Genomic DNA, 15,512 nt, shown 5'->3' with positions numbered 1-15,512 from the left:
TCAGTACAGACAAATCCCTCCTGTTTCAGTACAGACAAATCCCTCCTGTTTCAGTACAGACAAATCCCTTCTGTTTCAGTACAGACAAATCCCTCCTGTTTCAGTACAGACAAATCCCTCCTGTTTCAACAGACAAATCCCTCCTGTTTCAGTACAGACAAATCCCTCCTGTTTCAGTACAGACAAATCCCTCCTGTTTCAGTACAGACAAATCCCTCCTGTTTCAGTACAGACAAATCCCTCCTGTTTCAGTACAGACAAATCCCTCCTGTTTCAGTACAGACAAATCCCTCCTGTTTCAGTACGTACAGACAAATCCCTTCTGTTTCAGTACAGACAAATCCCTCCTGTTTCAGTACAGACAAATCCCTCCTGTTTCAGTACAGACAAATCCCTCCTGTTTCAGTACAGACAAATCACTCCTGTTTCAGTACAGACAAATCACTCCTGTTTCAGTACAGACAAATCCCTCCTGTTTCAGTACAGACAAATCCCTCCTGTTTCAGTACAGACAAATCCCTCCTGTTTTCATCCCTCCTGTTTCAGTACAGACAAATCACTCCTGTTTCAGTACAGACAAATCCCTCCTGTTTCAGTACAGACAAATCCCTCCTGTTTCAGTACAGACAAATCCCTCCTGTTTCAGTACAGACAAATCCCTCCTGTTTCAGTACAGACAAATCACTCCTGTTTCAGTACAGACAAATCCCTCCTGTTTCAGTACAGACAAATCCCTCCTGTTTCAGTACAGACAAATCACTCCTGTTTCAGTACAGACAAATCACTCCTGTTTCAGTACAGACAAATCCCTCCTGTTTCAGTACAGACAAATCACTCCTGTTTCAGTACAGACAAATCCCCCCTGTTTCAGTACAGACAAATCCCTCCTGTTTCAGTAAAGACAAATCCCTTCTTTTTCAGTACAGACATATCACTCCTGTTTCAGTACAGACAAATCACTCCTGTTTCAGTACAGACAAATCACTCCTGTTTCAGTACAGACAAATCCCTTCTGTTTCAGTACGTACAGACAAATCCCTTCTGTTTCAGTACAGACAAATCCCTCCTGTTTCAGTACAGACAAATCCCTTCTGTTTCAGTACAGACATATCACTCCTGTTTCAGTACAGACAAATCCCTTCTGTTTTAGTACAGACAAATCTCTTCTGTTTCAGTACAGACAAATCACTCCTGTTTCAGTACAGACAAATCCCTTCTGTTTCAGTACGTACAGACAAATCCCTTCTGTTTCAGTACAGACAAATCCCTTCTGTTTCAGTACAGACAAATCCCTTCTGTTTCAGTACGTACAGACAAATCCCTTCTGTTTCAGTACAGACAAATCCCTTCTGTTTCAGTACAGCTCATCATGTCCATGTCTCTGTCCTGCAGGCGTGAGGATGTGTGGGCATGGCTTTCAGGCTCCCTGTTGCCAAGGTTACTGGATAGCACCACCCTAATGCAGGAAACAGGAAGTGTGCTCCTGGGCACGCCCAGACTACGACAGATACGAGACGGTGAGAATACAGTCTATTTCACTTTTCAGTTGGTCACACACATTCCTACACACACACACACACATACAAAGACACAAACACACACATTAATTTAGCTTCCAGTAATGAATTTTTTATTCAGAAATCTTTCTAAACCTCATTCTCCTCTCTTTCTCCTTTCCTCTCTCTCCCTCTCTCTCTCTCTCTCTCTCTCTCTCTCTCTCTCTCTCTCTCTCTCTCTCTCTCTCTCTCTCTCCTCTCCTCTCTCTCTCTCTGTCTCTGTCCTCTCGCACTCCATCTCTCCCCTCCATTCTTGTCTTGTATAGTTAGTCTGTCCTCTCCAGGTTCCATCCATGGGGCAGGAGCAGCAGGCTGGGGAGAGGGGTTGACTGGCTCAGCAGTACACAGGAAGCTGACCCAGAACTGGACCTTACACACGGCTGATGACAACGGGTAAGGAGGAGGGAGGGAGGGAGGGAGGGAGAGAGAGGGGAGGAGGGAGGGAGAGAGGGGGAGAAATAAAGATGGGTTGATCCTCTTCTGTCATTGCTGTCTTTCTTGAGCCTCTATTTCTCTCCCTTCCTCCCCTCTTTCCATCCCCCCTCTCCCTCCCCCAGAGCGTGGCGTTGGGGTCAGGTGATGGTGTACGGGAGCGGAGGTTTCGTCCAACAGCTGAACAGGAACATAGAGGAGACCAGAACATCACTACAGTACCTACAGCAGTTACACTGGATGGACCACATGTAAGAGGGAGGGAGGGAGGGAGGGAGGGAACGGACATTTCAATGATGCCATTTGAATCTGAATTTGAGTGCTTGTCTGACTTTCGATGTCTCTCTCTTTCTCCCTCTCTCTTCGACGTCTCTCTCTCTCTGTCTGTGTGTGTGTGTGTGTGTGTGTGTGCGTGCGTGCGTACGTGCCTGTGTGTGTGTGTGTTACCAGGACACGGGCTGTGTTTGTGGAGTTCTCTCTCTACAACACCAACACAGACCTTTTGGCCTTCTTCTCCTTCCTGTTTGAGTTCCCCGTCTCTGAGCACACTCAGTCCAGCCTCGACCTTTTGACCTTCCGCCTGCAGCCTATCACAGGCCTCGACCTGCAGCTGCAGCTCACGGTAACCCCGGCAGCCACACAAAGACAGCTAGTGCTAGCCAATCACAGAGTGGATATAGTAGAGGGGCGGGAGCAGTATCTTGGAACTAACAAATCATAGCTTGGTGAGAGAGGAAGAGTCGGAATACTGAATACTCCACTATATTATAATATCACCATACCAACACACTGAATAAACTACTAGATTATAATATCACCATACCAACACACTGAATACACCACTAGATTATAATATCACCATACCAACACACTGAATACACCACTAGAATATAATATCACCATACCAACACACTGAATACACCACTAGATTATAATATCACCATACCAACACACTGAATACACTACTAGATTATAATATCACCACTAGATTATAATATCACCATACCAACACACTGAATACACCACTAGATTATAATATCACCATACCAACACACTGAATACACCACTAGATTATAATATCACCATACCAACACACTGAATACACCACTAGATTATAATATCACCATACCAACACACTGAATACACCACTAGATTATAATATCACCATACCAACACACTGAATACACCACTAGATTATAATATCACCATACCAACACACTGAATACACCACTAGATTATAATATCACCATACCAACACACTGAATACACCACTAGATTATAATATCACCATACCAACACACTGAATACACCACTAGATTATAATATCACCATACCAACACACTGAATACACCACTAGATTATAATATCACCATACCAACACACTGAATACACCACTAGATTATAATATCACCATACCAACACACTGAATACACCACATATCACCACTAGATTATAATATCACCATACCAACACACTGAATACACCACTAGATTATAATATCACCATACCAACATACTGAATACACCACTGATTATAATATCACCATACCAACACACTGAACACCACTAGATTATAATATCACCATACCAACACACTGAATACACCACTAGATTATAATATCACCATACCAACACACTGAATACACCACTAGATTATAATATCACCATACCAACACATGAATACACCACTAGATTATAATATCACCATACCAACACACTGAATACACCACTAGATTATAATATCACCATACCAACACACTGAATACACCACTAGATTATAATATCACCATACCAACACACTGAATACACCACTAGATTATAATATCACCATACCAACACACTGAATACACCACTAGATTATAATATCACCATACCAACACACTGAATACACCACTAGATTATAATATCACCATACCAACACACTGAATACACCACTAGATTATAATATCACCATACCAACACACTGAATACACCACTAGATTATAATATCACCATACCAACACACTGAATACACCACTAGATTATAATATCACCATACCAACACACTGAATACACCACTAGATTATAATATCACCATACCAACACACTGAATACACCACTAGATTATAATATCACCATACCAACACACTGAATACACTAGATTATAATATCACTAGATTATAAATATCAACACACTGAATACACCACTAGATTATAATATCACCTAGATTATAATATACCAACACACTGAATACACCACTAGATTATAATATCACCATACCAACACACTGAATACACCACTAGATTATAATATCACCATACCAACACACTGAATACACCACTAGATTATAATATCACCACTAGATTATAATATCACCACTAGATTATAATATCACCATACCAACACACTGAATACACCACTAGATTATAATATCACCATACCAACACACTGAATACACCACTAGATTATAATATCACCATACCAACACACTGAATACACTACTAGATTATAATATCACCACTAGATTATAATATCACCATACCAACAACTGAATACACCACTGAATACCAACACACTGAATACACCACTAGATTATAATATCACCATACCAACACACTGAATACACCACTAGATTATAATATCACCATACCAACTGAATACACCACTAGATTATAATATCACCATACACCACTAGATTATAATATCATACCAACACATTATGAATACACCATACACCACTAGATTATAATATCACCATACCAACACACTGAATACACCACTAGATTATAATATCACCATACCAACACACTGAATACACCACTAGATTATAATATCACCATACCAACACACTGAATACACCACTAGATTATAATATCACCATACCAACACACTGAATACACCACTAGATTATAATATCACCATACCAACACACTGAATACACCACTAGATTATAATATCACCATACCAACACACTGAATACACCACTAGATTATAATATCACCATACCAACACACTGAATACACACTGATTATAATATCACCACTAGATTATAATATCACCATACCAATTATGAATACACCACTAGATTATAATATCACCATACCAACACACTGAATACACCACTAGATTATAATATCACCATACCAACACACTGAATACACCACTAGATTATAATATCACCATACCAACACACTGAATACACCACTAGATTATAATATCACCATACCAACACACTGAATACACCACTAGATTATAATAACACCACTAGATTATAATATCACCATACCAACACACTGAATACACCACTAGATTATAATATCACCATACCAACACACTGAATACACCACTAGATTATAATATCACCATACCAACACACTGAATACACCACTAGATTATAATATCACCATACCAACACACTGAATACACCACTAGATTATAATATCACCATACCAACACACTGAATACACCACTAGATTATAATATCACCATACCAACACACTGAATACACCACTAGATTATAATATCACCATACCAACACACTGAATACATACCAACACACTGAATACACCACTAGATTATAATATCACCATACCAACACACTGAATACACCACTAGATTATAATATCACCATACCAACACACTGAATATCACCACTAGATTATAATATCACCATACCAACACACTGAATACACCACTAGATTATAATATCACCATACCAACACACTGAATACACCACTAGATTATAATATCACCATACCAACACACTGAATACACTACTAGATTATAATATCACCACTAGATTATAACACACCATACCAACATTATAATACACCACTAGATTATAATATCACCATACCAACACACTGAATACACCACTAGATTATAATATCACCATACCAACAACTGAATACACTAGATTATAATATACCAACCACTAGATTATAATATCACCATACCAACACACTAGATTATGAATGAATACCACCACTAGATTATAATATCACCATACCAACACACTGAATACACCACTAGATTATAATATCACCATACCAACACACTGAATACACCACTAGATTATAATATCACCATACCAACACACTGAATACACCACTAGATTATAATATCACCATACCAACACACTGAATACACCACTAGATTATAATATCACCATACCAACACACTGAATACACCACTAGATTATAATATCACCATACCAACACACTGAATACACCACTAGATTATAATATCACCATACCAACACACTGAATACACCACTAGATTATAATATCACCATACCAACACACTGAATACACCACTAGATTATAATATCACCATACCAACACACTGAATACACCACTAGATTATAATATCACCATACCAACACACTGAATACACACTAGATTATAATATCACCACTAGATTATAATATCACCATACCAACACACTGAATACACCACTAGATTATAATATCACCATACCAACACACTGAATACACCACTAGATTATAATATCACCATACCAACACACTGAATACACCACTAGATTATAATATCACCATACCAACACACTGAATACACCACTAGATTATAATATCACCATACCAACACACTGAATACACCACTAGATTATAATATCACCATACCAACACAACACACTGAATACAACCACTGAATAGATTATAATATCACCATACCAACACACTGAATACACCACTAGATTATAATATCACCATACCAACACACTGAATACACCACTAGATTATAATATCACCACTAGATTATAATATCACCATACCAACACACTGAATACACCACTAGATTATAATATCACCATACCAACACACTGAATACACCACTAGATTATAATATCACCATACCAACACACTGAATACACCACTAGATTATAATATCACCACTAGATTATAATATCACCATACCAACACACTGAATACACCACTAGATTATAATATCACCATACCAACACACTGAATACACCACTAGATTATAATATCACCATACCAACACACTGAATACACCACTAGATTATAATATCACCATACCAACACACACACTAGATTATAATATCACCATACCAACACACTGAATACACCACTAGATTATAATATCACCATACCAACACCATACACACTGAATATCACCACTAGATTATAATATCACCATACCAACACACTGAATACACCACTATATTATAATATCACCACTAGATTATAATATCACCATACCAACACACTGAATACACCACTAGATTATAATATCACCATACCAACACACTGAATACACCACTAGATTATAATATCACCATACCAACACACTGAATACACCACTAGATTATAATATCACCATACCAACACACTGAATACACTACTAGATTATAATATCACCACTAGATTATAATATCACCATACCAACACACTGAATACACCACTAGATTATAATATCACCATACCAACACACTGAATACACCACTAGATTATAATATCACCATACCAACACACTGAATACACACTAGATTATAATATCACCACTAGATTATAATATCACCATACCAACACACTGAATACACCACTAGATTATAATATCACCATACCAACACACTGAATACACCACTAGATTATAATATCACCATACCAACACACTGAATACACCACTAGATTATAATATCACCATACCAACACACTGAATACACACTAGATTATAATATCACCATACCAACACACTGAATACACCACTAGATTATAATATCACCATACCAACACACTGAATACACCACTAGATTATAATATCACCATACCAACACACTGAATACACCACTAGATTATAATATCACCATACCAACACACTGAATACACCACTAGATTATAATATCACCATACCAACACACTGAATACACCACTAGATTATAATATCACCATACCAACACACACACACCACTAGATTATAATATCACCATACCAACACACTGAATACACCACTAGATTATAATATCACCATACCAACACACTGAATACACCACTAGATTATAATATCACCATACCAACACACTGAATACACCACTAGATTATAATATAATACCAACACACTGAATACACCACTAGATTATAATATCACCATACCAACACACTGAATACACCACTAGATTATAATATCACCATACCAACACACTGAATACACCACTAGATTATAATATCACCATACCAACTACTGATAGATTATAATATCACCATACCAACACACTGAATACACCACTAGATTATAATATCACCATACAACAACTGAATACACCACTAGATTATAAATCACCATACCAACACACTGAATACACCACTAGATTATAATATCACCATACCAACACACTGAATACACCACTAGATTATAATATCACCATACCAACACACTGAATACACCACTAGATTATAATATCACCATACCTGAAACACACTGATTATAATATCAATACCAACACACTGAATACACCACTAGATTATAATATCACCATACCAACACACTGAATACACCACTAGATTATAATATCACCATACCAACACACTGAATACACCACTAGATTATAATATCACCATACTGATTATAATATCACCATACCAACACACTGAATACACCACTAGATTATAATATCACCATACCAACACACTGAATACACACTAGATTATAATATCACCATACCAACACACTGATTATAATATCACCATACCAACACACTGAATACACCACTAGATTATAATATCACCATACCAACACACTGAATACACCACTAGATTATAATATCACCATACCAACACACTGAATACACCACTAGATTATAATATCACCATACCAACACACTGAATACACCACTATATTATAATATCACCATACCAACACACTGAATACACCACTAGATTATAATATCACCATACCAACACACTGAATACACCACTAGATTATAATATCACCATACCAACACACTGAATACACCACTAGATTATAATATCACCATACCAACACACTGAATACACCACTATATTATAATATCACCATACCAACACACTGAATACACCACTAGATTATAATATCACCATACCAACACACTGAATACACCACTATATTATAATATCACCATACCAACACACTGAATACACCACTAGATTATAATATCACCATACCAACACACTGAATACACCACTAGATTATAATATCACCATACAACACACTGAAACACACTAGATTATAATACACCATACCAATTATGAATACACCACTAGATTATAATATCACCATACCAACACACTGAATACACCACTATTATAATATCACCATACCAACACACTGAATACACCACTATATTATAATATCACCATACCAACACACTGAATACACCACTAGATTATAATATCACCATACCAACACACTGAATACACCACTATATTATAATATCACCATACCAACACACTGAATACACCACACTGAATACACCACTAGATTATAATATCACCATACAACAACATACTAGATTATAATATACATACCACTAGATTATAATATCATACCAACACACTGAAACACACTGAATACACCACTATATTATAATATCACCATACCAACACACTGAATACACCTCTAGATTATAATATCACCATACCAACACACTGAATACACCACTATATTATAATATCGCCACTAGATTATAATATCACCATACCAACACACTGAATACACCACTAGATTATAATATCACCATACCAACACACTGAATACACCACTAGATTATAATATCACCACTATATTATAATATCACCATACCAACACACTGAATACACCACTAGATTATAATATCACCATACCAACACACTGAATACACTACTAGATTATAATATCACCATACCAACACACTGAATACACTACTAGATTATAATATCACCATACCAACACACTGAATACACCACTAGATTATAATATCACCATACCAACACACTGAATACTCCAGGATCTAGGTTATTATATTACCATGGCAACAAAGGAAATACTGTCTGCAGACAGATAAAGTCTCTCACACTCTCCTCTCCCCCTTCCCCCTCCCTCCCTCTCCCCCCTCCCTCCTCCCTCTCCTCCTCCCTCCCCCCCTCTCCTCTCCTCTCACCATCCCTCCCTCTCTCCTCTCTCTCCCCATCCCTCTCTCCTCTCCCCATCCCTCTCTCCTCCCCCCTCCCTCCTCTCCCTCCCTCCCCCTCCCTCCCTCCCTCCCTCCCTCTCCCCCCTCTCCCTCCCTCCCCCCCCTCCCTCCCTCCCTCCCTCCCTCCCTCCCTCCCTCCCTCCCTCCCTCTCTCCTCTCCCCATCCCTCCCTCTCTCAGATCCTTCTGTTCTCCCTCGTGGTGTATTTCTGTGTATGTGCGGTCCTGGGCCTGATGAGAGAGGGCTGGGTATACCTCCTGTGCCCGTGGCGGTTGCTGGGCGCTTGCAGCCTGGCGCTGGCAGCGTGTGTGTGTGGCCTCCACATCAGCCGATGTGCCGCCGCCGGGCGCCTGTGGGCGTCGTACCTACGGCAACGAGACGGGTACACTGACTTCTACCCGCTGGCACGGCAGAGCCAAGCTTACACCCTGCTGTCTGCCATGCTCCTGTTCATACTGGTGTTGAAGGTACGGAGAGAGGGAGGGAGGGGGGGGTAGCTGTACTGCTGAAGTTCAGATTGAGAGAGAGAGTGAGTGAGGGGGTTAGCTGTACTGCTGAAGGTCAGATTGAGAGAGAGAGTGAGTGAGGGGGTTAGCTGTACTGCTGAAGGTCAGATTGAGAGAGAGAGTGAGTGAGGGGGTTAGCTGTACTGCTGAAGGTCAGATTGAGAGAGAGAGTGAGTGAGGGGGTTAGCTGTACTGCTGAATGTCAGATTGAGAGAGAGAGTGAGTGAGGGGGTTAGCTGTACTGCTGAAGGTCAGATTGAGAGAGAGACTGAGTGAGGGGGTTAGCTGTACTGCTGAAGGTCAGATTGAGAGAGAGAGTGAGTGAGGGGGTTAGCTGTACTGCTGAATGTCAGATTGAGAGAGAGAGGGAGTGAGGGGGTTAGCTGTACTGGTGAAGGTCAGATGGAGAGGGGGTGAGGGAGGGGTTAGCTGTACTGCTGAAGGTCGGAGAGAGAGAGGGAGGGGGTTAGCTGGACTGCTGCAGGTCAGATTGAGAGAGAGAGTGAGTGGGGGGGTTAGCTGTACTGCTGAATGTCAGATTGAGAGAGAGAGTGAGTGAGGGGGTTAGCTGTACTGCTGAAGGTCAGATTGAGAGAGAGAGTGAGTGAGGGGGTTAGCTGTACTGCTGAAGATCAGATTGAGAGAGAGAGTGAGTGAGGGGGTTAGCTGTACTGCTGAAGATCAAATTGAGAGGGGGGTGAGGGAGGACGTACTGCTGAAGGTCAGATAGAGAGAATGGATGGATCCAATGCAGATTTCGAATCTCTCTTTCTCTCTCCTCTTCTCCCCCTCCTTCTCTCCCTCACTCCTTCCCTCCATTCCCTCCCTCCGTCCATCTCCCCCTCCCTCCTCCTCCCCCTCCCTCCCTTCCATCTCCCCCTCCCTCCTCCTCCCTCTCACCAGGCGTCCCACCAGTTGCGTTTCCTGAGGGAGTGGGCAGTGTTTGGCAGGGCTCTGAGACGCTCTGTCTGGGAACTGATAGGAACAGGTCTGGTCCTGCTGGTCCTGCTGCTGGCCTACTCACACACAGGACACCTGGTAATACACACACACACACACACACACACACACACACACACACACACACACAGGACACCTGGTAACTCACACACACACACACACACAGGACACCTGGTAACTCATACACACACTCACACACAGGACACCTGGTAACTCACACACACACACACACACACACACACACACACACACACACACACACACACACACACACAGGACACCTGGTAACTCACACACACAAGTGGTGACCTGTTTTATTCCTCTTCATTACCAGAAGCCCTTCTGTGGTAGAGAACAGCAGCATCTCTTCTAGTCAACAAGTGAAGTGACAGACTGACAATATGCGGTTTGGTTGTTTCAATGTGTGAGGGAGAGAGAGAGAGAAGGGAGGGAGAGAGAAGGGAGATAATGTGAGCTATTTGGCTCTTGTATCCATTCTCTCTCCTTTCTTATTGACATTCAGAGAGCTCTCAATCACACCCTGGGCTTTGTCTTGCCAAGCTGCATACTGACACATCATTCGGGCAGATGACAACTAGATGTGGGTGTGTGTGTGTCCAGCTGCATATTTACTCCGTCTGCTTCACTCACTGAGTCATGAGAGTCTATACTAAGACTGTGTCCCAAATGATACCCTATTCCCGATATAGTGCACTATGGGTCCTGGTCAGTAGTACAGTAACTAGGTGATAGAATAAAGCCTCAGTGTTCTATAGTGATGAACTGTATTGGAATGCAGCCTCAGTGTTCTATAGTGATGAACAGTATTGGAATGCAGCCTCAGTGTTCTATAGTGATTAACAGTATTGGGATGCAGCCTCAGTGTTCTATAGTGATGAACAGTATTGGGATGCAGCCTCAGTGTTTTATAGTGATGAACAGTATTGGAATGCAGCCTCAGTGTTCTATAGTGATGAACAGTATTGGAATGCAGCCTCAGTGTTCTATAGTGATTAACAGTATTGGGATGCAGCCTCAGTGTTCTATAGTGATGAACAGTATTGGGATGCAGCCTCAGTGTTCTATAGTGATGAACAGTATTGGAATGCAGCCTCAGTGTTCTATAGTGATGGACAGTATTGGGATGCAGCCTCAGTGTTCTATAGTGATGAACAGTATTGGGATGCAGCCTCAGTGTTCTATAGTGATGAACAGTATTGGCATGCAGCCTCAGTGTTCTATAGTGATGAACAGTATTGGGATGCAGCCTCAGTGTTCTATAGTGATGAACAGTATTGGGATGCAGCCTCAGTGTTCTATAGTGATGAACAGTATTGGGATGCAGCCTCAGTGTTTTATAGTGATGAACAGTATTGGAATGCAGCCTCAGTGTTCTGTAGTGATGAACAGTATTGGAATGCAGCCTCAGTGTTCTATAGTGATGAACAGTATTGGAATGCAGCCTCAGTGTTCTGTAGTGATGAACAGTATTGGGATGCAGCCTCAGTGTTCTATAGTGATGAACAGTATTGGGATGCAGCCTCAGTGTTCTATAGTGATGAACAGTATTGGAATGCAGTACAACACTGTTTCATCAGTCTACAGGTTGGTTAGCAAAGACGTGGGTGAAGACATAACATAATCATCATTCCATATCTCACTTTCTTCTCTCCCTCTCCAGCTCTTCCACTCCGTGATGGACGGATATGGCAGCGTGAGCTCCGCCTGCCTGTCGTTGCTTGGCGCCGGCGGGCGTGGCCTGTTGTCCTTGCGACCATCGTCAACAACAACCGGCCCCTCTAGCTCCGCCTCCAGCCTGGTGTTCCACGCGAGCTTCGCCGTGCTGCGGCTGGCATTGCTATGGCTGGTGACCTCTGCGTTGTTAAGGAACTATCGCCGGGCGCGGGCGGAGTTGTACCGCCCGGTGGTGGACCTACAGGACTATGAGATGGTGGAGCTGTTTCTACGACGACTGAAGATGTGGATGGGCCTCAGCCGTACCAAGGAGGTAGGAGCACTTCTGGTTTCAACTTCCTGTTTCATGTTTTTGAGAGATTCCTACTTCCTGCGGGCTTCCTGTTGCAGTCATTTGGTATTACTGCTAAAAGATGTTGTCTTACTTAGATTTTGCTTACCCATAAAATGCATTGACTGGATGTCTTGAGTTAAATTATCCTACTGCACTAACACTAATCTTGCTACAAGTGGGGTACATTTGACTTTTATTCCAGAGTAATGTATTGTTTAAGCCTGTACTTTATATTGACCCTCTCTCTCCCCCCCTCTGTCTACCTCTGTCCCCCCTCCCCCTCTCCTTCGTCCCTCCCTCTGTCTCCCTGCCTCCGCCCCTCTGTCTACCCCCCCCGTCCCTCCACCCCTCCCTCCCTCAGTTTCGTCACAAGGTGCGTTTTGAGGGCATGGAGCCCCCCCCCTCTCGCTCCTCCTCCACCAGTGACTGTCAGTCCCTGTGCCTGCCCCCTCTGGACGGCTCCGAGTCGCCCCCCAGCTCTGGCAGCCTGGACGGGACCTCTGAGGCCTCCTGGAGACCCACCTCTTCCAGCCCCTGTAGCCTGACAGAGGCCCCCGGGCTGAGCCTGGGTCCCGGGGGATTGGGACCAGGTGCGTTGGCGGGTGGAACAGCCTGGCGAGAAAGGGCGGAGACTGAGGCGACTCTGAAAAGACTTCTGCCCACACTGGACGCTTTGCTGCAGCAGCTGGACCGGGTCACCGTGGCGACCGAGGAGCTGTACCGTACCGAGTGTGTCCTGGAGCGTGCCCAGAGGAAAGGAGGAGGGCCGAGGGGGGGGAAGGGGAGGAGAGGGGAGAAGGAGAGGGGGAAGAGTAGAGAGGGCCGAGGAGGGAAGGGGAGGAGAGGGGAGGAGGAGAGGGGGAGAGTAGAGAGGGCCGAGGAGGGAAGGGAGGAGAGGGGAGGAGGAGAGGGGGAGAGTAGAGAGGGCCGAGGAGGGAAGGGGAGGAGAGGGGAGGAGGAGAGGGGGAGAGTAGAGAGGGCCGAGGAGGGAAGGGGAGGAGAGGGGAGGAGGAGAGGGGGAGAGTAGAGAGGGCCGAGGACGGAAGGGAAAGGGGGAGGAGAGGGGGAGAGTAGAGAGGGCCGAGGAGGGAAGGGGCGGAGAGGGGAGGAGGAGAGGGGGAGAGTAGAGAGGGCCGAAGAGGGAAGGGAAAGGGGGAGGAGAAAGACTCTGCTGGACAGAGAGAAAGAAAAGGAGGTCAGCAGAAAGTCAACACTGTGGTGGGGGTAGTGGGCGTGGCTCAGCCTAAAGATACAGGGAACTCTGGGGCTAACCCTAAACACACCCCGAAATCGACCCCTGTCCCGGTTCCTGCCCCTACATCTACCCCTGCCCCGAAATCAACCCCTGTCCCGGTTCCTCCCCCTATATCTACCCCTGCCATGAAATCGGCCCCTGATCCTACCCCAATATCTACCCCTGCCCTTAAACCTACTCCGAAATCTACCCCTGTATCTGCCCCTATATCTGACCCAAAATGTACCCCAGTTTCTCCCCATATCATATCCCCTGCCTTGACCCCTGCTCCTGCCCCTGTACCCCTCTCTACTCCCGCCCTACCCTCCACCCCTGCCCCCTCCTCCTCCTCCTCAACTCCCGCCCCTCGAGAGTGGGACCCCCTACGGAGAGAGAGACCCTGCCCCCTCCAGCCTCTTCAACCACCCGGCCCACACCACCACCATTCCCACACGCAAACGCAAGCCCCCGCCGCTCAAGAACAAGGTGCACCCCAACCCAGACAGGCATGTGTCCGGACACCCCAAACCCTGAGGACCCCTCCTGAAGGACCCTCAAGAAGAAGAAAGGATGTTAGGGATGGATGGACAGAACGGGCCGTAGGGAGGAGTGGAAGGAAAGGAAGGATC

The 15,512-nt window shown here is 43.3% G+C and overlaps 1 protein-coding gene across 1 annotated transcript in view; it reads left to right on the top strand.

The window, feature by feature from the left end:
* Positions 1 to 15,512, top strand: part of pkd1a (polycystic kidney disease 1a) — a 187,354-nt gene extending 171,842 nt beyond the window's left edge. Inside the window, 12 exon segments of the mRNA XM_065001039.1 lie at positions 1,393 to 1,517; positions 1,823 to 1,949; positions 2,114 to 2,239; positions 2,439 to 2,610; positions 10,334 to 10,621; positions 11,564 to 11,698; positions 13,302 to 13,628; positions 14,011 to 14,392; positions 14,468 to 14,514; positions 14,796 to 15,258; positions 15,261 to 15,290; positions 15,293 to 15,512. Of these exon segments, the coding sequence (XP_064857111.1) occupies positions 1,393 to 1,517; positions 1,823 to 1,949; positions 2,114 to 2,239; positions 2,439 to 2,610; positions 10,334 to 10,621; positions 11,564 to 11,698; positions 13,302 to 13,628; positions 14,011 to 14,392; positions 14,468 to 14,514; positions 14,796 to 15,258; positions 15,261 to 15,290; positions 15,293 to 15,417 (2,347 nt within the window). The 3' untranslated portion in view covers positions 15,418 to 15,512.

The sequence above is a fragment of the Oncorhynchus nerka genome, linkage group LG15 (assembly GCF_034236695.1).
Source record: "Oncorhynchus nerka isolate Pitt River linkage group LG15, Oner_Uvic_2.0, whole genome shotgun sequence".
In the NCBI taxonomy this organism is placed as follows: domain Eukaryota; kingdom Metazoa; phylum Chordata; class Actinopteri; order Salmoniformes; family Salmonidae; genus Oncorhynchus; species Oncorhynchus nerka.
Note: the sequence above shows the minus strand (reverse complement) of the source record. Positions and strands in the feature narration are given on the sequence as shown.